Genomic DNA, 26268 nt, shown 5'->3' on the forward strand with positions numbered 1-26268 from the left:
GACAGTTGCACTCAGACATACATTCATGTAAACTCCTACCCCTAAATGAATCACTATTTATTTAGCGTCTCAACCGATTTGAATCGTAACTTATTTTAATTGATTTTCAACCGGCTCACGGTTAATCGTTGCATCCTGGCCATATAAAAACAGGGTAATGTTGTGCTTTGAGAGTTTTTAGTGCTCTTCAGTGGAGTGATTAATGCCATATAGACTGTCTCCTGGGGTTTGTGTGCTATGAAGCATATGTCCGCTTTGTTTATTGTATTCCCAATTCATCTCTGGATTGTTACGATAGGAGAGTTCTTAGTAAGACATTTATCATATTCAAATGGCAACTATGCCCTAGATACTTGGCACTCGAGAGTGATAATGTCAGATCTTTTCTCCAGAGCTCAGTTCTTAATGTAAAAAAGCACCCATTTCAGTCTTGTGTTCATCTCAAGTGAGCATTGTCGCTAGACACACTCTTTGATGCACTGGGATTATCATTATGAATTTATTTCTTTGCTTATTTTTTTTTTTCAGTGCTCTGGGGGCAGATTGTTGCTTTGTGATACATAATTGGTTATTATAATTATTCATTGTTGGTTCATTTTGCGTGAAGCCCAATAGAAAGCCTCATTTGTTTTGCTATTAATATTTAATCCTTTATTACGTTAATAATATTTTAGTTTTATATTTATCAGTATTAACAAACAGAGCACAATCAGTTTACAATTCTGCAACTGATGACAAACAACCTCATGTGATTTTTGTATTACAAAGCATTTCTGTTGTCATAAAACATAACATTTGCCAGAGACCAAATGTTATTATTCCCCCAAAATGTCAAATTGTATTATTTATTTCATTTTGAATCTTGAAAGGTGGTGAAATAATGTTCAGAGCATCAGCCAGGTGTTGTTAAACTGAGAGGAAAGCGTGTTAAATGAAACTGCATGTATAACTACAGTGCTCTTACAAAACTATTATGAAGTAAATATTTAGTTCTTGGTTGTAACACATCAGCAGTTTTCCTGGTTATACATTAGCCAAGGGCGCGCGCGTGCACACACTGGTACATGAATAAGATTTCCAATGCACATTTGTCATTGAAAGGTGAAATTCAGCAAAGAACGAAACACACTGTTCAGTTTATATTGTGAAATAACCAGTGGTCGGGAGAATTGCTCAGTACTCTCAAAGGCATGCTGCATTATTTAAACAATGTTAATACTAGGATGTTTTGTAAGATTTTATTTCATAGCACCAGAAAGAAAAATGTACTTCAGATTACCCACTACTTAATGTCAAATAAATGTCCCTGAATATCTAATACATGGTTTTATAAATCACAGAGCCATATAAAATGACCAACACTGCACAGTAAATCAGTGGTTATAACTCCAATAGATTTCAATTAGGCATCGCTGTGTTTGCATTAGCTGAGAGCCAAATTGAATGTGACACCCTCACATTAAGCACAGATATCTAAGGGTAGACGGCGGGAAGGAAATGTGTATTGCAGAATGTTTTGCATGCTGAAATACTCTTACATATTATATAACCATAAACAATGTAGTCATGACATTTTTTTATTCACTGTACACTACTGTTCAAAGGTTTTTCTTCATGTTTATTGTATTCCTTTTCCTTTTTTATTTTTTAAATTTGTTTTAATGTTTCTGAAAAAAAATTCTTATGATCCCCAAGACTGCACTGATTTGATCATAAATATTATGAAATTGTTTCATAATTGAAAATAATGGTTTGTATTTATGTTTTATATTTATGTGTATAATTCCTAAACAGCTTCACTGTTGCTTTTGACCAATTTAATGCATCTTTGCTGAATAAAAGTATAATTTTCTTTTAATACTTAATAATAATAAAAACATCTTAACCCCACTGTATTCGATTAACTTATTATTATTATTTTTTTATTCTAACCTGATGGACACATATAAGATTCATAACCAAAGCTTGCAACCAAATCTAAATGTCAGCAGCAGCTGCTTCACCTTGTATAACATTTGAGTTCAAATCAAAAGGCCCAAAACAACATTACATTAGAAATATTGAATAAGCCTCATTTGCAGCCCTTGTAAAATATATGAACACCTGGGACCATACACAGGACTCCAGACTCATTCTTCCCACTGCTCGCTCTTTTGCGTCTAACCTTTTTTTTTTGTGAGGGGTGCTACAGCATGGGATTAATCAGTGCATGCTGATGAACTTTTGTCATAGTTTATGGAAATGGAAGTGGGTGACATTCAACCAGTTATTTTTGTCTGTTTTACTTACATCTAGACACCTTCTACTTTTTAAGACTAAAACAAAAAATGTATTCATTTTTATTCTTAATTGAAAAGTACAACAAATATCTTTTCTGAACAAAAAACGAGTAAGCATGGTGTACATACACCACATGCTGTATTATATACCGACTAAAAAAATTTAGCCAACACTGAGAAATAATAAAAATAGAATAAATAAAAGAGAGCCTCCATAGCATAACGTGAGTTAAACAGCAAAGAAAACAAGCTTTTTTCAAATGAAAAAAAAAAAAAAGAGTAAAACTAAACTTTTTTTTTTCGGTGACAGTGCTTGAATGTTTTTTTTACCCACAAGAATACCAAAATGTTCACCTTCTCTGGTTTAAGAAGCGGTCTTTTACTTTAGCATAAAAACCATTCATTGTTTCCTCAATATTTGCTGCGCGCACCTTAGTGCTCCAGCTAACGCGGCGAGTATAAACCAGGCTCTACACTCGAAGCGCTGCACAGCTCAAACAAGTAGTGCGGTTTTGTTATGTTTTCAGTTGAGTTTGCCATTTGATGTTTCACACATGCAACAGAAATGGCAGCACTTCTAAATTGAAAATTTAGTCGCATATGAAGAAAAAATTTCGCAAAATGCAACCATTTTGGTTACAGTCTGGAGCCTTGATATATAAGTTGTATTCTATGCAGTGACATTATTTGTTAACCATAAACGACCTGCTTTTACTGAGTGTTAGGGTGCGTCAAACCTAATCTGCTTCCATTGAACTCAATGGAGCTGTTTATGTCGCAACACAGTTTGCATAATTTAGCTGTTTTTTGTTCCCCAGTTATCCCAATAGCCAAAAGTGTCCCACTTTACCTGAATTCACCCTATTAGTGTCAGATTTAATGCTTGACGCCAATCGTTTAGCAGGATATAGCAGGATTAGTTCCAACTGACACATTTTCATATAGTGTCCAGCCCTCACACTCTAGGAACTGGTAAATGCAGCACTGCACTGCTGTAGTTTGCCGCTGCCCTGCCCTGCCCTGTCCTGTAGGTCTAGGTATGGAAGACTATGATTTAACAAGGGGCCTGCATCAGGGCAGGTGTGGCAATGATGGATTGAAGTGCTTAGTAGAGCACTAGCAGCCGGGACAGAGAGTAATCGGTGTGTACAGAGAGCTGGCCAGAGTAAGCAGAACAGATACATCAAGCCGAAATGCACAGCAGAGTCGAGCGGGGTCACGTGCACGCAAATCCACATATATTTACAGATGACACAGGTCTCCATACTCAAGCACTAACACAAAGGTAACATAATCGTCCTGCTCCGAGTGTTATATAATGTTCTGTTGCCTTCACAGGGCTATTATTTGATTTATGGCTCAGGCCACAAGGTGAGGTGTGCAGCATTGTTTTTTGTAGGAATACGATGACTACATATATGTACAGTCTGCACCTGTTTGCACAATTGTGTTCATTAATTTATTGCATGTTAAAGCATTGTAATTTACATGATTTCCTTAAGTAGGCATTTCTATTGTGCTTCTTTAATATCTCGGCTCATTTATTATATGCTGATTAGCACTTTAATTTCTAGGCACTAGGGAGAGGACAGGGTGTGATGGGGAGAAGAGGAGAGTTGGGCATGGCTCCCAGATTTTGACAATTTTTTTTGTGCATCCAACTGATTTTTTGTGTTTTTTAGACAATGCTCAAGTTGCATCAGAATGGATGGCACATTAATGCAGAGAGAGAGACAGAAGTCCTCATCTTGAAAGCCTATAATGTTGTTTATGGTGTTTTCACTACAACAGCACCAATGAGTTTGAAGCATCCCGTAAAGCAAAAAGTATGAACGAGCCTGCCAAGTAATAACTAAAAAGCCATTACACAACTTTGAAGTGTAGTTTGGAAAATGTTAACTTGGTTTTTCAAAGTGAAGCGTGTACGTGAATACCTTCTCATATTTTAGTTTAATGTGCAAAGACAAGCAATTTGTTGGTAGACTGAGTATAAACAATGGGGGGAATTCACTGAATATTTTAGTGTCATATATTCACCATATTTGAGAACCATCTGCAATCCATCCTAACCTGGCACTAATTGCTCCTAAATAGCACTACTTGAATATTTAAATTGTCTTTTGAGTCTAAAATTCCTCCTCACAATGTAAAGTGCTAAAACAATGCTAACTACAAGTGTAAAAAAAGGTCCCACTTTATATTAGGTGGGCTTAACTACTTACATTTCAATTAATCATTTGATACAATGAACTTATTCTGTGCATTCATGTTTTTTTTTTTTATTGTAATTATATTTCCAAAAATATCTGCATGTAACATCTAAGTTACACTGTTGGCCCATCACTTATACCCTAACCAAGCCGTAAACCTACACATACCACCAAACCTGTCCTTAACCTTACCCATATCCCACTTCAATAGCAGCCAAAGTGTAATGCAATTTATTATGAACACAATAGGTACATTTTACATATTTGTGATGTATAAAGTTGGACAAATAAATAAACTCACAATGTAACGGGTACCGTGGTGAACAGATTAACTCCTGTAAAACAGGAGAGAAACGAGGAGACAGTGTATCAGTTTCGAGCTCTCTGCAGTAATTTATTTAAAGAATTTTCTTCAGCAAACACATCTCTATAAGAGTCATTTTATGTTTCACATATTACATATTCTGTGTATTATTTTAACATTACGATGAACTTTCAGTGTCCATGTCAATACAAAATCCATAATAAAATAAACTTCTCAGTACACAAATGCATGTTCACTTACTTTTCGTGCTTGTAGTTTACACTATTTATCAAAATGAAATGCAAAGACAATGGTAATACTCACCAGCTATTTTCAAAAATACTTAAAAACTTCCATTCACAGTATTTTATCAGTATAATGTCAATACAGTACTGCAAAATCATGCTCAGAACTAATAAAGTGCTTCAAATATAACTTTAAACTTAATTTCAAACTTTAACCAGTGTTTTCTACACTCATTGAGCAAAAAACATTTCCAACCAATGGTGGGGAACGAACATACATTGAGCTAAACATATCTATTTACATTTTAATCTAAAAAAAATATCTTCATGTACATCTGTGCATGGGAAAGTGTGTGTTGAGATAATTTGCTCTCTAACGTAATGTGCACGTTATCAGTCTGCCATTACTCTGTCGGACTTTGCTTCTCATCTCAAACTGGTTTCAAACAAAATCAGAAACAGACCCTAATGAAAATGATTTCGCTAAAACGGATCACTCATATCCCACGTACATTTCAGCAGGGCTAGATTCTAAGTCTTGAGTTGTTGTTGTACATTTACCCACCTGTAAAACAGGAGAGAAACGAGGAGACTGTGTATCAGTTCGAGCTCTCTGCAGTAATGAGAAACTTACCACTCACACAGCTACAGTAAACCTGTCACCCGACCCTGCCCCTGCTGGCCTGGAGTAAACACTACACAAGTAATTTTTTTTTTTTTTTTTTATTGCTTAATGTACATAACAAGACAGGGAACCAACAATATAAGACACTTTCATATAGACCAGCACATAGTTTACATTGAAGAGAGAGAGAAAAATAAATAAATAAAAAATAAATAAATAAAATAAAACAAACACAATAACAAGGAGCAAGGATGAAACCAAAATTGTAGTCAATGAAGTTAAAAATGTTTTTAAAATAATAGATATTTTGACAAAGAGAAGCATAACTTTTCCGATTTTCGATTAAGTTTTTTGAGGCATTTTAAGCTCTGAAACATTTTAACAAACTCACATAAGAATATATTGAAGGAAGGTTTACATTTTTTCCATTTACAAGTATGTATATGATATTTACCCATCAACAAAACAAAATTCACAACATCAGAGAAGGATGAATTTAAATCACATTTAAAAAAGAGCACATCTCGCTGAGTTATAGGAGAAACTGTCTCCATTTTTACTGACAACAACACAAGTAAATTTGAACTAGCAAAATCGCATAAAAATAGAAACCCTTGAGATACTTGTTTTAAAAATAGTAAAAATAAAAATACAATAACTTATGTTCAAATAAAAGACAATGATTGTGAGTATACTTAAAAAACAAATACAACACTTTTGTGGTCGTCATAACAACAACATAAAAAATTTTTTTAATTAATTGAAGTGTTTTTTTGTTTTTGTTTTTTTTTTGTGGCTCGTTGGGATCAAAGAACATCAATTTGGTGAAAAATAATTTCTAAATTAAAATTCTAAATTGTTATATAAAGTATAATTTATTCTTATAATGGCAAAGCTGGATTTTCAGCAGCCGTTACTCCATTACATTCAATAATTTACTGATACCAAATTAAGGCAGACATGAGTACACCTGTTTAGAGCACAGTGTTTTGGCACTGTTTGATTCTGCTAATATAACTGCAATTACTTATAAACCTTTAGCCATCACATCAACTCAAATCAGAAGGTTTGTCTATTCATTCAAAAAAGTATAATGTTTAATTAAATTTCAAATTTCAAATAATGAGGCTTTCAATCTGAGGCTTTTAGTAGCTGACAAAGAATGGATAAAATCACTTTATTGCTCTAACAGTGGAATTTTCTTAATCTGTTAAATAACTCGTGTATAATTGAAGTGTTTTGATGGTGATACTTTGAATGATTAGCCACTCAACACGATCAGGCTAATCTGGGATGTGTCAGCCTCTGCAGCGACTGAATGTTTGCTCACCCTGACCCATTTCCTTTGAATTAATCCCAGCTATCGTTGGGGGGAAAAAGAGCCGCTTTGATCTTCTAATGAAGGGACACTCATCCCGATATTTCTGTTCTGAGTTTGTCTGCTCACTTTGGTGTGTCTGTGAGCTCTCACCAAGGAATTCCTGGAATAGGGTGAAGCAGTTTGAATAATTAGGCCTGGCTTTTCAAAAGCTCAGCCTCCTCCTCCGTCCTGCTTCCTCCTTTTACTGTCATCCATCATTCAGCGCTCAGAGCTGCCATTGGTCATTACTATGCCTGCTCGCTTTGCACAACGGCATTCAAAGAAAGTCTGCTACCCTACTTTGATCCTGTTTTTTCGCTTTCTTTAAGCATGATAAGAACATCTAAAGCCTTCTGCATATAACCTGATGACTGACGTGATTGAGCACAAATCTGCATGCTTGTTGGAGTGTGGCGCAGTGCTTGTGTGTTTTCTGGGATTATAGAAAGGGTTAAAGGCTAGCTCAGCAGTGAGGATTTTTAGATTGGACGGCTGTGGAGCTATTTCCAGACTGCTCTGCTGGAGGATGACTAGAAGAAGCACTGGATTCATTATTCAGGAGGCAGCGGAGTCGTACACAACGGCACAGTCTGTCAGGCCAAGATTACCTTTGTGCATTCCTCCGACATGCGAGGAGAGCTTAAGGTTTGAGTCTCTACCCTGAGGCGTTAAACCAACCTGACTGAAAGTAGGGTTGTACAGGAAGTCTGAAAGTTATCAGGTAGTCTACGGAGTTGTGAAGTGCGAGAACACGGAGCGCAGGTTTAGATTACAAGTGATCGTTGAGAATGTTGGGTATGTTTTACATTAAAAAGCATCAGATGATCTTGCATCTTGAAGCTGGGTTTTGTGGCTGTGTGCCTGTGGCCACATTTATCTGCCGTTATCTGCCGTTTCCTCATACGGCAAAAGCATGCCTTTTTATTTCCTTACAGGTTAATACAGATGCCAGCGAATGCGATAAGTGCAGTAATCACTGCATTTATTTTATTTGGTTTTATTTGTGGCATCTTAATTAGTTTGAACAGGAATATTAGATGGATGAACGCATACCTTACTAAGCAAAGAGAATAATGAATTAGGTCCATTGGAGTGCAAAAAGCTCTATCAATACTAACTTAATTTAAGGACTCCGAGTCAGTGAAACTAAATGGACTAACAACATTTAAGGATGAAACTGTTTCTTAAGGCCAGACAGACAGCAGAATCTCCATTACTCCAGCCCAGACACAATACACCTTAACATTAGGGTCATTCAATTTCCCACTCCGCACTTCAAAGTGGGCCAAGTGATTTGTTTTCAGTGTGTATTTAAGAAGAAGCTTCAATCTCCCCCGGAGAAGTTTAGCATTTAAATTGGTTGATCCAAGCACATTTTACCACAGCTGTTTTTGAAGCATCATGCTGATGAAAAATCAAAGGTAACGTGCAAATGCATGACCTTTCCCTGGCTGAATAACAGACAGTGTCTGAAGAGCTTGTTTTTGCTGACATTCTTCCTTCTTTTATACTGTTCTGTAAAACTTTGATCCTTGGTGAGACGATACATCATAAATTATTTTTAGACAATAATAAACCTCACCATAGGTCTATAGGTGAAAAAAAAAGAGATCTAGAGGAAATTTTCCACCTGTACTATTCTACAGACCTTTGTAGTGATTGCTTAATTTTGAGTTTTTTTTTTTTTTTTTTTAGGTATTCATGACAAAATATTATTGATATGATATTATGCATGGAACCCTGCTCATGACATGCAGGAAAAATCTATTGTGGACAAGAATAAAGAATTCAGCATAGTAAGTGAACATGTTTTATTCATTGATTATTTTGTTTTAATTAAATCCTGGGTAGATTTTAATTATTTGTTTCCTCGTTTTAGGTAGACAAAACCAGTTTGTTCATTCATTTTTTATTGGCCATTACACCAGAAATCAAAGCTATAACAGTAACTATCTTGGCGTCCACACAGAAGGATTATAATACTGTGTTTATTCTAACTGAGCACAGCAGGAAGGGTCTGCACAGTTATTGATTATTGAGCAAAGTTTTAATATCATGCAGAACTGTAAAGAATGACTGATGCATTATCAAATACTGAGGAACTCATGGGGAACAGTGGTGAAGTGCTTAAACGGATTTTATTTATTTATTTATTTATTTTACTATTACACTGGTAAAACAATACCGTTATTGACAACAGTTGGCGGGAAACCAAAATCATGCTGAATTAGCTTGTTGAATGCCAGTTTCTCCTTAATCATTATTCAACCAGACGTGAAATTGCAGTGAATTTAGATCATATGGTAACACTGACGGACAGCAACTTGCCTTGGTGAGGCAGAGTAAATTAAGAAGCATACCAGCCAAGAGGGAAATAAAACAAGTAAAAGTACATGGCAGTGCACAAGGGACATGTCTGTGACTGGTTACAGTGCTCAGCCATTGCAAAAGCTTGTTAGGGTTTAAATAAGTTTATAAGTGTATTCTTGATTATTTAGCTGATTTAATTATGCAGTCCTAATATAAAGTATGGTTCTTTTTGTTTTACTGTTTGCTGTGCATAACAACAGGCCATCCTTAAAAATATTATTGTTTGCCATAACCCGACTGACCCTGTCAATTTAGGACAGACTCAATTTATTTTTATTTCTTTTGCTTTTTTGCACACACGCATAACAGCAAATAATACTTCTGCACAGTGTTTCTTTTTTTACAACAGAAATGTGAATTCTGCCGGTATTCAGACAGTCTCATGTATACAGATACAGATTCGGGCTAGAATCACCTACATATGCAATTTTTTTGTTGTTGTTGACATTTCTAATCGTAAACACGATTATGTTGAAGCCTGCAGTAAATGTTTTGCGTTATGGCAGTCCACTCTGCTTATTTTTTTCGAGAATGTTGCACTCCTGTTTGTCATTGTGCACGGAACTTCACGCCAATAAATCATCAGAAATATTGGTCTTTACCAATATATTGAATCTTTACATTTGTCCTGCCTGTTGTCCATGGATTTACCTATATTTGGTGTTATTTGCTGTAAAAAAAAATGCATCTAGACATGCAAAAATCGATTTTACAATCAATTCAATGAACACTTGTCATTCATCAATCAAACAGCATTTTTTTCAAAGTGACAACCCAAGAAAGCAAAGTAAACAGTCTCTCATTTGTAGGTTGCACTGACAGCTAGCGGTGGATGCAAGTAAAACAGTATAACAGTACCTCATTTTTTTTTCTTCTTACCTGAAATTCATGCAACAAACATGTTTTTGACAAATATTTCAATTTGTTTGTGGTCTATATAGCCTGCATTAAAATGAGGTTTGCAATGATGCGCCCGAAGGCACGGGTTGAAGACCCAGTCAGTGACGTCACGATATTCTAATTTTTTTAAATTCATACCTACGTAATCACCATCACCAAAATTTTACTTTTTTTTTTGTTTACATTGAAACTTGAAAAACATGTATAGACCTACCTACCTTTACATTTTTTTACTGTTGACGGTTGTTGTTTTTTTTTGGTTAGTGTTGTAAAACAAGATTGCAGAAAAAGTAAAATGACTCAACAGTTGCAGATCAATATCAGCACACTTTTTTCCCATTTGCCATAACCCTATGAATGTACAGTATGTGGACATTTTTTGGCAGTATTGCTTGGAAGAAGGTTAATGATATTTGCTCACTGCAAGATGCAATATAGTACAGTTGCCATGCATTCAGATAGATAAAATAAAGAATTACCTTCAGATTATTTAACTTATTGTGAATAATTTTGGTGACTGTTCTCTTTGAAGAACAGTATAACAATCAATGATTGACAAAAGCGTAACACTGGCTCTCGGTAGCATCGTGACAGATGTGGTGTAGGTAGGATTTGTCTTTACTGGGGTCTTGGTGAAGCTTTACATTTGGAAACAGATCGCAGATGTCAGTTTCAGATAGAATGGCTTGAGGGTGATCATGTCACAGGAAACGTCTCCCCTTTAAGTCTAAAGTTCCTGTCTGACAGAAAATTCTGACAAAGTTATGTTACCTTGTTACTGACAAATGACTACCATTCAAATCTTAGAGAATTCTACCTATAGAGCATATTCAGATATTAAGAAGTAGAAATCAGACTGAAGGAAAACACCAAGAGGCACTGAAATCTTTCTCTGTTAGGTTTTAAGTCCCGGGGAACACTTTCAGCTCTGCGGCGGTGTGACTTTGATTAAATGCTTGTGCTCTGCTTTACGCTGGACTCTGAATGCTTCCTGAATAGCCTGTCATGCCAGGTAGACAAGTTTCAATATTATGCTAGATTTATAGTCTTATACTGCCAACTCCTCCACAACTCTTACTCTCATCATGGGTGGGCTCTGCCCTTCTGCTACATCTCTTCAATACTTCCTATAAAGTGAGATCAGACTAAAAGCCTGGAAGGCATGGATAACTGCTTTTCTTTTCTTTTCTTTTTTTTTCTTTTTTTTTGAATTTTCTTTGATCACAACCTATATTGTAATTCAGTTTACAGACACCTCTTGCCATAATGATGCACTCTTAAAAAAATGCACAAGGCTGTCTCTGGGGCGCTGCCCATTTTAAAGGTGTACCATTTAGTTGCTAATATGTACACTTTAGGTAATCTGTAGCTTTTAGGCACTAATATGCACCCTTTTGGGGGGTAAATAAGCCATGAAGGTAGTATTTCGTAATGAAACTGAATAACCAACCAAAACACTTGTTTTACTTCTTTTTATTGGAGAGCTTGTTCAAACGTTTCTATTAAGTTTGATTTTGAAAATAAGAGGTTTAAGAATTTCTTTCTTATTTTACATATTTATTTTTTATTTTTATTTTTTTTGGGGAGGATGTGGCAGAGGCTCATGAAGACCGAACTTGACGTAAAATACAATTATAGTCCACTGGTAACTGCTGGGTTATTCCATGCTCCGGAGGGTTATTCCAACTGTGACATTTTCTCTCAAGTGATTGGATGTGATACCGACTGGCAAAGTCAATGGAAGGAGAGCTAAGGAGAGATGTCTAAATATAGGGTAGTGCTCAGCACAGAATAATCAAGAATGGTGTTATAATCTGTTTTAGGGGGAGTAAGTGCAAAAGCTCTTCAAGAGAGCAAAAATATTCAGCAAAAATTACATACTCAAATAATGTGTATTCAGTGTTAATGTATCATTTTCATTGCCTTCAAATGTGCCCGTGTTCTTACTACTTAGAGGAAAAAGTTCAGAGTTTGTTTTAACGATATTTTATGTTCTGTTTTTCAACTATTTGTGTTGAGATTTAATAATAATTTAATAGCTCCTTTCAGGCATGCACAGACTATTATGTGTATTTCACATTCATCTGTTACCGTAACATGCTCATGGTGTCTCACAGGGTCCTCTGTTTACCACAAAATTCATGAATGCAATTTTCTTTTCATTATTTACAGAAATGCAATACCAAACCCCCTTTTCTGGTACTATTTAGTCTCATTTATCAAATATGACAGTTTATGTTATACTCTTATCATGGGCAGGGGGATGTTTTTTTATTTTTATTTCTTCTTGATAAATGATAGATGTTGTTGTGAGAACAGATTTTTACGCAGAGGGTTTTGACAACACTAATTGTTTGCATTCTCTGTTGAAAGAAAACAATAGCCTGCATAAATTATTTATTTGTCTTACTCTTACTATTACTGGAAAAAAAAATAGCTTGATATACGGCAACCAGAAAAGATAATGGTTTGTTTTGATCCGTTTTATTTGTCCAAACTAAAGAATATATTTATGTTTGTCAGCATGCATTTGTATCAGTGCAGGTTCATGAAATATTTTCATGTTTATGCCTTCCTTGGCTCTCTGTCATAAGAGAAAAAAAATGTAGATGACCCCTCAGCAGTGTTTTATGCAGACATTAGCAGTAGCATTAACAGTAAAATGGGATGTCATTTCAGTCGCTCCATCCAATATTAATCAAAATGGCCCTCTAAAGCATCTTGTTAAATCATAGCAGAACAACTTGACTTTGAGAAATCTCTTGCCAGCTGTATCTGTCTTTCCCAGATTGCAAATGAAAACTTTTATGAAAAAGAAAAAGAAAAAAAAAACACAAAGAATTTTCCTTTCTTTGCCGCTTCATTTCATTTTTTTTTTTTTTTACTTTTTTTTTTGCAGGATGTGCCAAAGGAAGTCAACCAAAATGTAAACATTAACTTACAAAGAACAGAAATGCACATTCAAAAGAAATCTGTGTACAACATGTGTACTTCCAATCAAGAGAGAGAGAATTGTATTTTATTGCTCAGGGAGTTTGATTAAAGGAAGCTGATTGCCTCGGATTCTGGATGGAAAGCCGTCTGAATGCCTTAACATTCTGCTCATGCTGTGTGTAATCATTTGTTAGTATGTGGAGTCTAGCGGCGCTCAGATTGAATCAGAGCGGTGCCTCCTTATCTAGATTGAAGGAAATAATTTGTTGCAATTTTCTATTAAGTCGCATTCAAAAAGGCATGAGTTACCTTAAGGGCACATTTAAAGCAAATTGTGCCTCCGCAGAAGTTCACTGTCTCTTAAGATTGCTGGCTGTTTCATTTCCAACCACTGTCTCGGGCCGTTTGATGTATTTGTGAATGCAAACAACATGAAAGTGTAATGGTGTTCGCCATGTCTGGGCACGACACAACATCGCCGTCTTTGCACCGGGTGACCTCTTTGTGTCAGGCGCACAGAGTGGAGTGTGTACCGTGTTTCCTCTCCAACACTTTGTCTAATGCACCTGTCACAGAGGCCTATTTTAACCCTGTCATGAATGTGGCAAGACACCTGTCATAATGATTCCTGTTCTTTCCTCACTTCAGCCTCCGTCCATTTAGCATTAGTTGGCGTTTCATAGTTCTTGACATGACTGATGCTTCGGTGGTGTATATGAACTATTGTTTCTAGTTTATTTCTTTAGGGTTATTGTTATTTTCTCTTACTGCATGATCATGCTTTACATCAGAATCAGTGTTACTGCATGCATGCATGTCCAAGGGTAAATTCTGATTTAATGTAAAGTGAAATATTAAATGTGTATGATTTAAAACATCGCCTTTTTGCAATAATAAACTGCAGTGAATTAAACAACGAACAAAGATGCAAATTCAATCCTGAGTATAATTGATGTGACATGGGCACCAGCAGTCATACCGCACGTGTTTTGTTACAGTAGTTTGTGCACACATGCACGTTCTCAGTTGCACTCACTGACTTCAGAGTCACTTGTCACAGTGCTAGTCTGTGACAGGCCCATTTTAAGAGCTTGCCAAAGATGTATGTTCGCCATAATAACAGCAATAACAGTTTATCCTGCAGTAACTGTACTGAGTTGCTTTTCGAAAATGCTTTGTTATTAGTTGTTTGTGTTACTTAACCTGGACAACATTTCTAATGATGTAGTAAAATAGGTGACTCTAATGATTATTTACTTGAGTAGTTTTAGTACTCAAAATGTCTTGTTTTTAAACAAATCCTTGTTGTGTGTGATCCTGAAATCTCACAGTGTGTTGCTGTGCAACATCTTTGACACTGACAACAGAACTGTTTAAATTAATGTTCCCATAAATGTTGACATTTGAGAAAATAAATTGCCAGATTGCTGTCTGTACAGCATTTCTAAAGCATATGGCTTCCTGCTTGTAAAAAATAATAATAAAAGAAACAGAATGGCCTAATTAGTGCATCCCTATTAATTGAAGACAAAAAAAGGACACTATCTGGTCACTGTTGCTATTCCTTTGCCATTAACCTGCGTTTTATATCAGAATAGTATTTTGATATTCTTAGCTGAATTGCATTTGCACTTTGCATTCTCCAGTGTGACTGTATAGAGTTCTGATCACTGTCATCTGTACGAAATGGAAAACGCCACTTAAACTGAGCTTGTGTTAATCAAACCTTTTCCATTATTTACTGAATTTGAAAAACATTGAGGGATAATTCCAAATGCATTCCTTCATTTTGACAGATAAAAATAATATGTCTGGTCTACTGGGTTTGCCTACTTTATAAACATTCCCACAGTAAAGGATGCTAATAAGGATTAGGAGCAAAGAAAAGGGAAGAAAATAAAGTTTTAAAAGGCCCCGTGAAAACAGCCTGGGAGAGACACGTGAGTGTGGATCTGGGGAGAAAAACAAGAGAGAGAATAAAAGCAGAACCTGCACGATCTATCCCCAAGTACAGAGCACTTGGTAAGACTAAAGAAGCTCTTTTTACAGAAGCTCTTGTGATATAAATGTCACATTAAAAATGCCAAGAGTTACAATATTTTATTTATGGATAAAGTAGACCATGATGGAAAATTTACAACCAAGTCTGTCAAAGTGATGCATAGTGATTATTTGTAATGCAGCATCTGTATCACAAATCACATGTATAGTTGATCATGAAAACACATTAGTGTTCACACTTCATTGGATGTGCTCAGAATGTCCTTGCAACGGATCACACGCTATTTTTTAATAAAAATAATTTCATCATGATCAGGTACTATCTGATTGTGATCTGATCATCAATGTCCATAGTTAATGTGATGATATTTAATATGTTTCTATCTAGGATAATAAATTATACATTTTTAAAGGTGGCTTAGGTGTCCTAACATATTTGAAGCCACTTTATAATATAATATTCAATATTATACAAAGAAACCTATGTAGAAAAAGGAAATCTGGCTTATCATTTTGAGACTGATGCATTTGAAATGTTAATAATAGGTTATAAAGTACGATTTGATCATTGCCAGTACATTTTGACATTTTAATGATTGAACTCAGAAGAGAAAAAAGAGACGAAAGCACATAACAAATTATTCCACCACGCACACGTTATTCCTCGCGGTGCTTTCGCGTGAGAATAAAGGCAAATATTGAATTTCTGTGGCTTGCCTGCACAGTACGTCCCTGTCACAGTCTAGTGTGTGACAGCATATGTTTGGACACCCGTAGTCAGATGGAAACAGACCTGTCAGCACGGCGGCAGGATGGGACAGTGAGATAATCACACAGTGTCATTTTGGGGGGCAATTACCCAGCTTGGAGTGAAATGAGAAAACCTGTTTTTTTCCTGCTGTCCTAATGGAGGTTCCGGTCATTAGTTAAACGAGAGTCTGTCTCTGGCTGTAATCAAACGTGAAGCGTTCAGTTTAAGAGCCCATTATAAAACATCTGCTCCCCAGCAACGGCCTGCGGAGACTTACGTTTTCTCAGTCGTAAAAGTCGGTGAGCACCGTGTCACTATTACTACTCAATTTAAAGTCTTTGTAAATTGTACAGTTACACATTGTTGCGATTCATTCTTCAAATCATGTTCACATTTCCTGGCATATTCAAGATTCAAGATTTTTTATTCGTAACATACAAAATTATGTATGTGACGTCACATACAAAATTAATTATGTATGATATACATATCTTCTGTCTTTTGACTGTAGTAAAATAGTACTACTACTAATTCATTGTTAATAATACTGATAAATATATTTGTTTCGATTTTTTTCTTTCTTCAAAAACTTGGATGAAAGATTATGCAGCGACGTAGAACAAGAAAAAGATGTAGAACATTCATCACACACACACACACACACACACACACACACACACACACACACACACACACACACACACACATATATATATATATATATATATATATATATATATATATATATATATATGCTTTTCTATTATTAATTATTACATTTTGATTAAACTTTAAATGCATTTTTTACATTTTGTAATTTTTCCCCTAAACTTCTGTCAAATTTCTCTTAAATACATTAAAAGTTTATGTAAATAGCATTTTTTAAAGAAATTATAATTTACACCCCTCGCATTTTTTTATTTCTTAAAAAAAAAAATATAATACTTGAAACATTACCTGTAATACTCAACAATATTACATTCAGAAGTATGCTAAATACTGATTTTAAAATGTTATTATAATTCACAAATTAAATCACATTGCCTTAAACCGTGTGATTCTCATAATGCAGTGTTTAGCTTCTCCTCTCTCTTAAATGAAGCTGGACGGAGTGAAGTGAAGATTTGAAGGTGTTCATAGGACCAAATCATCCTGTAAAGAATCCCATTTAACCCAACACAATCATGTACAGGCACACAATCAGCCTGCGTTTTGTGTAACAAGCTCCACTAATACCTCTGCCTCTCCTCTTCCACTAGACCAGCTTCCCAGTCAAGCAGGACCGCCTCCTCTGCCACCTGCTCCACATCAACACAAGCAGCATCCGTCAGTTACCTCCCTCAACCAGTCACTGGCCAATCAGCCGACAGAGCTTCAGAGTGCATCTGAATGCGTGCAGCTGCAAGAAAACTGGGTACTGGGTGGCAACGTAGGCTTGGAGAACAGGTACGTGTTTTTACACAGTCAGAAATTCACTTACTCATTCACTTACTGTTTTCAGTGTCCTATATGTAGTCAGTGACTACATGGAGGAAGAATGAAAGCAAATAAGCGAGTTAATTCTGATGCTGAATAAAAACAATCAACATTACATGCATGCATTGTATTATCTTAAGTATATTTTAATTATCTTCTTCATGGTTTTGACTTTTTTGGTTTTACAGAGGAATTATTGAAAATAAACATCAAAACAATGTTCAAGATTGTATAAAACTAGATAATTTTGCACATTGAAAACATATTACAAAAGATTTATTTTATTTTATTTTATTTTATTTTATTTTATTTTATTTTATTTTATTTTATTTTATTTTATTTTATTTTATATAGATGAAAATGCTATCTACAGATGATACTCGGATATTTAAATCATCCACCAACTTTTCAGTTCCTCTCTGTATAGTCTACTGAGTTGAAGAAGTGAAGAAACAAAAATTTTGTTTCCATAGTTGTTGGTTAACAGAATTACTTGCTACCTACCTTTATAATAATTTTTTTAATGAAATTATGACTTGGCAAATAAAAAAAGAAAAGAGATATTATAGAAATACTGTCAACTTTAGACAAGAATTTGTGTGTGTGTTTGTGTCAGATTTGGTGAGTGTACATTATGGCTAAAGGAGTGAACTATATATGGAAATTCACTATATGGGTATTTAGACACACTACAAAATGGCTAACACCTGATTTAGTACACTCATTAGTCACTTTTACAATCTTTTGAACATTGTGTATCATGAATCGCTGTTTTCTGTGTACATATGAAAAATCCACTTAATCAGTTTGATTTGGGTCTAAAATCTTTGATCATGACTCTATATAGGCATTCATTTCCCATTGAGTTTCCATCAGTTATCACTTCTCATTTTGAGCAAATATTGTGGTAAAAGCTGCCAAGACAAGCCTTTATATAATGCACCTTGCTGTCACTACAGATATCTTGAAGTGTACTACTCAAGCTGAGGGCTGCCTACCCAGCATCCACCTGACAGTATGAATTTATGTATGCATGGCATGAGTATCATATCAAGCATAAATAAATACACATCATGTTAGTCTCGGATTCTTCAGATACACGTATCATATGGATCCCAAAAGCATTTGTATACACACATTTGTTCTTATCATAGTAATACGAAAAATGTTTTATTGTAATAGTGCACACAGTCTTAACCTTTTTATTGTTTAATTGTAAGTCAATGTTTTTTAATTAAAGAATAAAAGTGCAGTACAAGTCTTTACAAAAGGATATCTACCTTCACAAAATTCAGCCTTTGTTCATAAACGACTCACAGGGTAAATAGTAATGTACTGCATCATAGATTTTCCACACCCATATGCAGATTTCTAAACGCCACAATCAGCATTTTCACTTCAAAAGGCTGAAGGGAAGAGTCCCGGTAGACTGGGTCCTGCAGAGGACGAATATGAATGCAAAAGTATGGGAAATAGATTTAATTAACCAAAACAGAAGTCATCATGTGCAAGCAAACATTTCTATTATGTATACGTGCAATTTTTATGCAAACACATATCATTAAAATGACTAAGTAGTGGACACAAATCGCAAGGAAAGATGTTGTTCCTCATAATATAATATTAGTAGTTGAACGGAAATCAATCAGTTCATGAAATTCACTCGGCCTATATTTAGACTAAGTGGATGAAACATCAAAAAGAATATGCTTATTTTTAGCTTAAAGGGATCATAACAAATCATCCTTGATCTTTTGAAATAAAATACTTTTTGGATTGTAAAAACAGACTGTCAGTTTCAGATCTGAAAACTTCTTTAAAACAGAAAAGAAAAGATCTTACTGAAACTAAGATGCAAAAATGGCTTATTTAAAAAAAAAAATGATTTTTGACATAGAAACCCCAAAATACATGATCGACATATCAGATGCTTGTTCAGTGTTACTCTAATATAGTGAATATATTTAGAGAGATAGAGAGAGGGAAGCTGGAAATTGGCAACTTTTTTTTTTTACAGCATGAAGGAGTTAAATTCTTCCTGGATGATACATTGCTTATAATGTCATAAACTGGCACAGTTTATATAACCCTGAATTGCTGCATGTACTGTACCCCGAGGAGCCTGAGCTGCCACCCACTCAAAAGGTTAAACAAGATGAATAACAGATTTAAACTGTTCACAGTATCATTCCACAACAAAAAACATGGTGCCATTAAATGCTCATCTTAAGATTGTGACTAAATGTACTGAAAAATAGCTACTAGACGGCCATCGTTTTTTTCCCCAAAAATACCACAAATGTAATTTTCAGTTTTCAGCCAAGAGAGAAAACAATGTGTTATTTTATCTTTGACATAAACAAAAAGCTGTATGCATTGTGAAATACAGGTTCCATTAAATCTAATTTAAATGCAAATCAAGATCGATGATATATTGAAACTTAAAAAAAAGATATTTATATAATATTTAAAAACTCTTGAAGGCTGAAGAAAAATACTAATACTAACATTTATCTGTGCAGCTGAAATATTTCTAACAATCATAAAGCAATTTCAAACACTATTTCAAATTGCCATATTCAGCATTGTATCTAAAGCAATGTATTCACTGTTGCTTTCTTTTATAAAAAGACTGCAATGTGTGTGGGCTAGAATACACAAAATTAAACCATTAAGGTATAACCTATGAATAAAGTAGCCATGTTTGTGTGTATTTAGAGTATAGAGAAATGGGATGCCATTATAAAATAAGTGTTGAGTGGATCATCTTGAATGAAACAAATTTAATTTCAGTCTACAATCAGCCTGGCCTGTAATTTACTGTGGCTTTTCTTTCCTTGGTATTTCAACATAATGGCCATGTTTTTTTTTTCCTTTATGCTTTTAATTAACTTAATAAAAAAAAAAACATCTCTGGAAATCTCTACTAAACATGAAATAGCCTACTGTCTATTTTTCATCAGTACAAGAATATACGTAGAACAGCAATGATTGTTTTAATATTTAGTTTTAATATTTCATAAATGATTTCAACTTGGTAAATTGTTCACTAAAGTGTTTTTTTTTCTCTCTCTTCATAAAATGGCATTTCATGTAAAATCCACCCTGCAGTCGCACTGTACACATTCATTACCAACAGAAGTGTTGACAATGCTGCGCGTCAGGTTTTTTGATCTTTTGCGGGCCACAGCTGTTGTGCTCCATTGTGGAGAGGAAAAAACAACAACAAAAAGAAAGAAAACAAAGGAGTCTAGTGAAAGCATACTTCTTATGGATATGAGAAGGGAAGATGTTTTGTAATCACATCAAGTGAAGAATCTTTGTTGTGTGTCTAGATCTAGGCAGATAACACAGACTTCTCCTGTTATTAATGATCCCAGTAGAATTCCTCTACTACCCCCCTCTCTCTCTCTCTCTCTCTCTCTCTCTCTCTCTCTCTCCCTTCAGCTTCCTTGCTTTCCGTCTCGCAGTACACCAATCCATCACCATCTCCTTTTCTCACTACTCTACCTTTCTCAGAGTGTTATCTTGAAAACTTTCCACTCCCCTGTCTGTCACGAAGATTCTGATCTTTACATGTCAACAGAAAGGGACTGTCCTAAAATGGCAGTGGCGCAGAAACCTCCAGGGAGTGTCTTAAAATAACGCCACTCTGCCGAGTGCTGGAGAGACACCTGCTGCTCCGAGACCCCTACTGAGGTGACAGATGCTTCCGCCTCAAAGAGGATGCTTGAATCCTAGTTGGAGATGAGAGGATACATGCAAGTCCTCCTTGTTTTTTTAAATGAGTTTCCCCCCTCTCATTTAACTTAAGTCTCGCATGCGCATTTGTCAGAAAGAGGACTTGTCTTTGCCTTAAACTCGCATCACCGGTCGCATACTCTTTTCACGTATATACTCAATCGTTTTAACTCTTTAAGTCAACAAGTAGTCCTTTGAAAAGCCCTCTCTTTTTTTAGCCTATCTAATGCGGCAGTCACTATATATCAGATTATGCCAGGAAAGGACTTTTATTCTTTTGTTTGCAATTTCTCTTTCAACCTCCAAATCCTCCTTTTTTCTTCTGTAGGGCCTCTTCTTTCGCACCGCAGCATTCCAAGCGTCAAACCAATGACAAGGAAAGGTGGGACACTGATAGAGAATCACATTGAACAAGAGCAAAAAAAAATAAAAAACTCTTTGGGGTGAAGTTACTTCTTAGTCGTCCTAATGCGAACAACACTCTCACACCCTACAGAAAGGGGCAATGAGGATTAGCTTAGTCATTTTCTCTGCCTGGCGTCACACTCCCGCTAATCAATTATGGATTGTTTGGCCTCAAAACGGCACACTGTCAGTGTATTTGTTAATCGTTTGTGAAGGCTTTTAAATGTGCCTCATTCAGTGCGCAGTGGCCCGGAACCTATCTGAGCCCTTGTGAAAAATGTGTGTGCGTGCCTGTGTGTTTGGAGTCGTGGCAGCAGCTCATAACCATGCAGATTATAAAGTTTTACAATGGAGTCCTTCTGAATGAAAAGCAGGCATCTTAAACCAGGCCTGTATTGAAATTTGCACAAAAGAACAAGCGTCTGAGTGCTGCCTGACCGTCGAAGTTTGAACTTTTATAGAATAATGCTGTTAGGAGCTGGCAAGTTTGAAATGTTTCCTCATCTGAAATTGTACACAGTCAAGGACTGTTTGTGTAGAAACTGGAATCAGGTACGTTTCTTCATAATAAAAATAAAAAAATAAAAAATACAGTAAAAATGAATTGCATTGTTGACAAAAATGATAAAATAATGTACAGATGAGATGAAGACTCGTCTAATAATAACCATTTTATTCTCGTACAGTAGGTGCCACCACGAGACATCAGCTGTTTGAACATTTTTTGTTTTGTATAATGCTTTTTCTAGTGTTACTTTCCCAAAAAATACAAAAAAATGTAAGTGTACCTAAATAGAAAAAAAAAGAATATATATTTATATATTCTGAACAATAAAAGCCATTATAACAGTATAGGCACAACATTTATCATGCTTATATAATACAGTATATATTTTAGTACAACTGAAAAAAAAAAAAAAAAAAAAAACAAGCAAGCAATTTGGTCAAAAGTATAAAGGAAGCACTCCAGTTACAGTGAAAAAAACTAATTGATAAATAAATAAAATATGAAACCCTCATCCAAATTGACCTGCAAAGGAGCAAATAATTGATTATAATTTGTGCATTTTTATGAGCTCAAATTATTTTCTTGTCATTATTATTATTATTATTTTTTCATTACATTTTTCTTTTCCTAATCACATTTAAATCAGAGAGTAAACTTAAATGAAAAAAAATAAAATGGCCACGTAAACAAGACCTACATCCAGAGCCGTGAGGAGGACTGACAGCAGACCAACTGTAAAATGCCTTCAGGACACAAGACTGTACACAGCAGCCAGTGTGAGAGAGCTTGCAGCAGAACGCCAATATAACAGCCAGCCAGAGTGAACAAGAACCACCAACAACACATGGAAATTTCCTGGAAATGAATCTGAGAATGTCTGTTTTATTGATGTGTGTAGTATGAATGAATCAGATAAACAACAGAAGGGAACAAATTAAAATATAAGAAAACTTTCGTTTTGAAGCAGAATCATAGCCAGCAAAGCAAACAAAATATCTTCAATTAAATTTTAAAATGTTTTTAGAAGTTCCTGATCTTCTGTAATCCAAGTCAATCATACCGTGCCTCATTTTATGCAATGTGTTTTATATACATATGCATGTATGTGGTGTAATATGTTTAAATTACAATAATAGGCCGCTATTAATATACACATTACAATGAATAAATGTGTATGTATATAAACACTACATTCAACATTTTGGGGGCAGTCAATATATCTTAATGTTTTTTAAAGAAGGCTCACAAAGGATGCATTTATATGATCAAAAATGAACTGAAAACACGTAAAATATTATATCTTAATATATTTTTAATTGTAATCTATTCCTGTTATGGCAATTTTAAAGAGCCATTACTTTACTTCATTGTCACATGATTCTTAAAAAAAAATCATTATAATACTCATGTGTTTAATAAACATTTTATTTATTTATTTATTTATTTATATAAAAATATGTCCCTGACTCCAGACAATTGAATTTACCTTTTCACAAAATGTGGCTATTGTAGGAAGGATGTCAGGAAAGTCATTCAGTGTTCATTCAGTTACAGTACATTAGACTGATTCAAACTGTAAAGTTTGTGAGTTTTTATGAGCTAAAAACTTGTCTTGTTATTATTTTGTGGTTTGTGTTTTTTCTCACCATATTTAAATCAGACAGCAAACTTAACATTAACAACTCAGGTAAAAATGATTTATCTTGCTGTGGCGTTGAAGATTCGGCAGCGGTGGAGCGCCACTGATGAAAAGCAGAACAGAAAAACACTGTCATCAGATGCTGATGCATACACATCATTATGGGTTATGTTTGTCATCATAAACTCTAGAGCTCAGTTAACCGCAGTTCACTTTGACTTGACTTGGTGTGGTTCTTTCCATCATAGTCCATCGTTAGAGACATTTATGTCATACAAGTACAGGCACTGATCCAATGACAGCCCTCTAAATCAATGAAGCTATTGGGATTTTAATGGCAGCTTATTAAATTACAGCTTTTGTTACATACAGTACAAATAATAAAGTATCTACAATAAAGAAAATGCACACTTTAACTGCAGTTTCCATGGAGATGCAGATTCAAATAGTGATGCATCAATAAAAAAGGTTTAACTTCAAAATTCTCAATAGGTCAGAAATAAAAAAATAAAAAAAACTTTTAACAAAGACATTGCTACATTTCTTTTTTTCTTTTAAACCTGTGGTTTTGTTCACAGCTCACTCTGAAAGTTTTCAGCAAGTTTATTGTTTTTATATTTCATCATCTCATATCGTATCTTCCCTCCCTAGGCACTTCCTGCTTAAGACTGGAACTGGCACCACATCTCTCTTCACTACTCCTAATCCCGGTTATACTATGGCGACTGGAGCTGTCTACTCTCCACCAGCTCGTCCCTTAACCCGCAACACGCTTTCAAGAGGTGCATTCAAATTTAACAAGTCGCCTAAACGGTGTTCGTGGAAATGCACCGCTCTCAGTGCTGTAGGCGTGGCCACCCTGCTGTCTGTTCTGCTCTGCTACTGTATAGGTAACTCATTGTGTGTGAGTGTGTGTGTGTGTGTGTTTGTGTGTCCTTATTTGACCATGAGGTACTCAGGTGCAAGCTGTTTTATCCAGCCTGCCCCCACAAGAGATAACGAAATAGCCCATCAGGTGGAGTTTTCCTTCCTCTGCCTTCATCTGTGGCCAAAACACCTGGTGCTCTGCTCTAAATAGTCGCCTTATCGCTAGGAAGTCACATACACACATAGACCACTGGAAAAAAAGACATCAGTTCAGTGACTAATATCTGGAGCGAAGCGAAAGCTGCATGATCTTATTGTCCACAGCAATCTGTATTCACTCCGTTAGGCCACAAAACATTATAACCTCCATTTTTTATTCTCTCCGATTTTTTTAACATTGTTTCCCCACTGTGAGTTATTTGCCGCAGTTGGAGACTCCTCCTCCCCCGCTGAAGGCCTGTTAGAAACATTCATCCCCTCCAAGATCAAACTGAGAGGAAGAGAGGTGTGTGAAGCGCAGCCTCCTCAGCAAGCTCCCCTCGCTGTGAACTTTGAAGGAGAACTTGTTCCCAAGCTGTTTTCACACAGATCGAACGGTTAAAAAAAAACAACTAGAAAGTGTTTGCCTAAGATTTAAAGGCTGTGCATGAAGAAGAGAATGTTTTGAAGAGAGAATGGGGGAAAGAGGAGAGACAGCAAGCGGGGAAGAGAGAATGGGAGAAACTCCTGTATTATATAACACAGACATGCTTTGATCTTCAGGCTTTTGATTTTCGCATTTTCCCTCTTTTTTTCATTTTAATCACTTGAATCTAATTCTATTTTCTCTGCAATAAATGTTTTCAGTGACAAGCTAAGGACTAATGTGGAGTTTATTCAAAACAGTTTGTGTCAAGGCCCCATTCACAATAATTGAAGAGAACATGTTTTCAAATAGTAAAAAAAGACATTAGTGCACTATTTAGAGAGTCTAATGAGGGATAGGTTTTCTTTTTATATGCACTGCACTTGTGTCCAACACATGCATAAAGGAGACTGCCAAATCACCTTCCAGAGTGGCTTTCAACAGCTTTTAAACTATATCCCTTGCAAAATGAGAATGTCTCATGACATGATATGTGCTTGCTGTTCCGTTTCATGATCTAATTGGCTTCCCCTCACAGCCATGCATGTACTTGGCCCTGAACTGGAAACTGGAAGGATGTGGATAATCACGCCTTTGAGAATGGACGAGCCAAACCAGTGACGTTCCCGAACCAACACTGTGACTGCAATTTCTGCAGATGGTAACATTCAAGGCCGAAATCAATGACCTTTCAGTCACAGCAGGACTGGCATTTCCATATCTCTATGAGCTATTTTATATAGATTGCAGTTATTTCTTTCAAGCTGCAATAATTATTTGTAGAACAATGTTTCCTTTTCAATTTCTTTCTGGTTCTTAGTGCAATATAATACCCAATATGCAAAAAGATTACAAGAAACAATGTTGTAATTCAGAGACATAGTCACCTTGTAACATATAAAGTCACAAGAAAAGAAACAATGCTGCAATGGAGAGATAGAAAGTTATATTGTGATATATGAAGGACAGTTAACCATCTTGGTCTATTCTGGTGTTATTTTTTCTCAATCCAGTCAATTCCCAATGGA

At 35.5% G+C, this 26268-nt stretch overlaps 1 protein-coding gene across 1 annotated transcript; it reads left to right on the plus strand.

Annotated features, from left to right (window-relative positions):
- Window positions 1-16009: 16009 nt before the first annotated feature.
- Window positions 16010-25861, plus strand: LOC113071162 (teneurin-3-like). Its single transcript, XM_026244540.1, has 4 exons — window positions 16010-16048; window positions 17172-17425; window positions 24400-24638; window positions 25779-25861. Exons 1-4 carry the CDS (start codon window positions 16010-16012, stop codon window positions 25859-25861), a joined length of 615 nt encoding a protein of 204 aa, XP_026100325.1.
- Window positions 25862-26268: the final 407 nt, after the last annotated feature.

The sequence above is a fragment of the Carassius auratus genome, unplaced genomic scaffold, assembly GCF_003368295.1.
Source record: "Carassius auratus strain Wakin unplaced genomic scaffold, ASM336829v1 scaf_tig00006215, whole genome shotgun sequence".
NCBI lineage: Eukaryota > Metazoa > Chordata > Actinopteri > Cypriniformes > Cyprinidae > Carassius > Carassius auratus.

Excerpts from the sequence above, each read along its gene's own strand:
- LOC113071162 (XM_026244540.1), top strand. The coding sequence starts at position 16,010 with ATGGAAACAGACCTGTCAGCACGGCGGCAGGATGGGACA. Across the intron at positions 16,049-17,171 it reads CACGGCGGCAGGATGGGACA|GCACACAATCAGCCTGCGTT; the intron begins GTGAGATAATCA and ends AATCATGTACAG. Across the intron at positions 17,426-24,399 it reads AACGTAGGCTTGGAGAACAG|GCACTTCCTGCTTAAGACTG; the intron begins GTACGTGTTTTT and ends TTCCCTCCCTAG.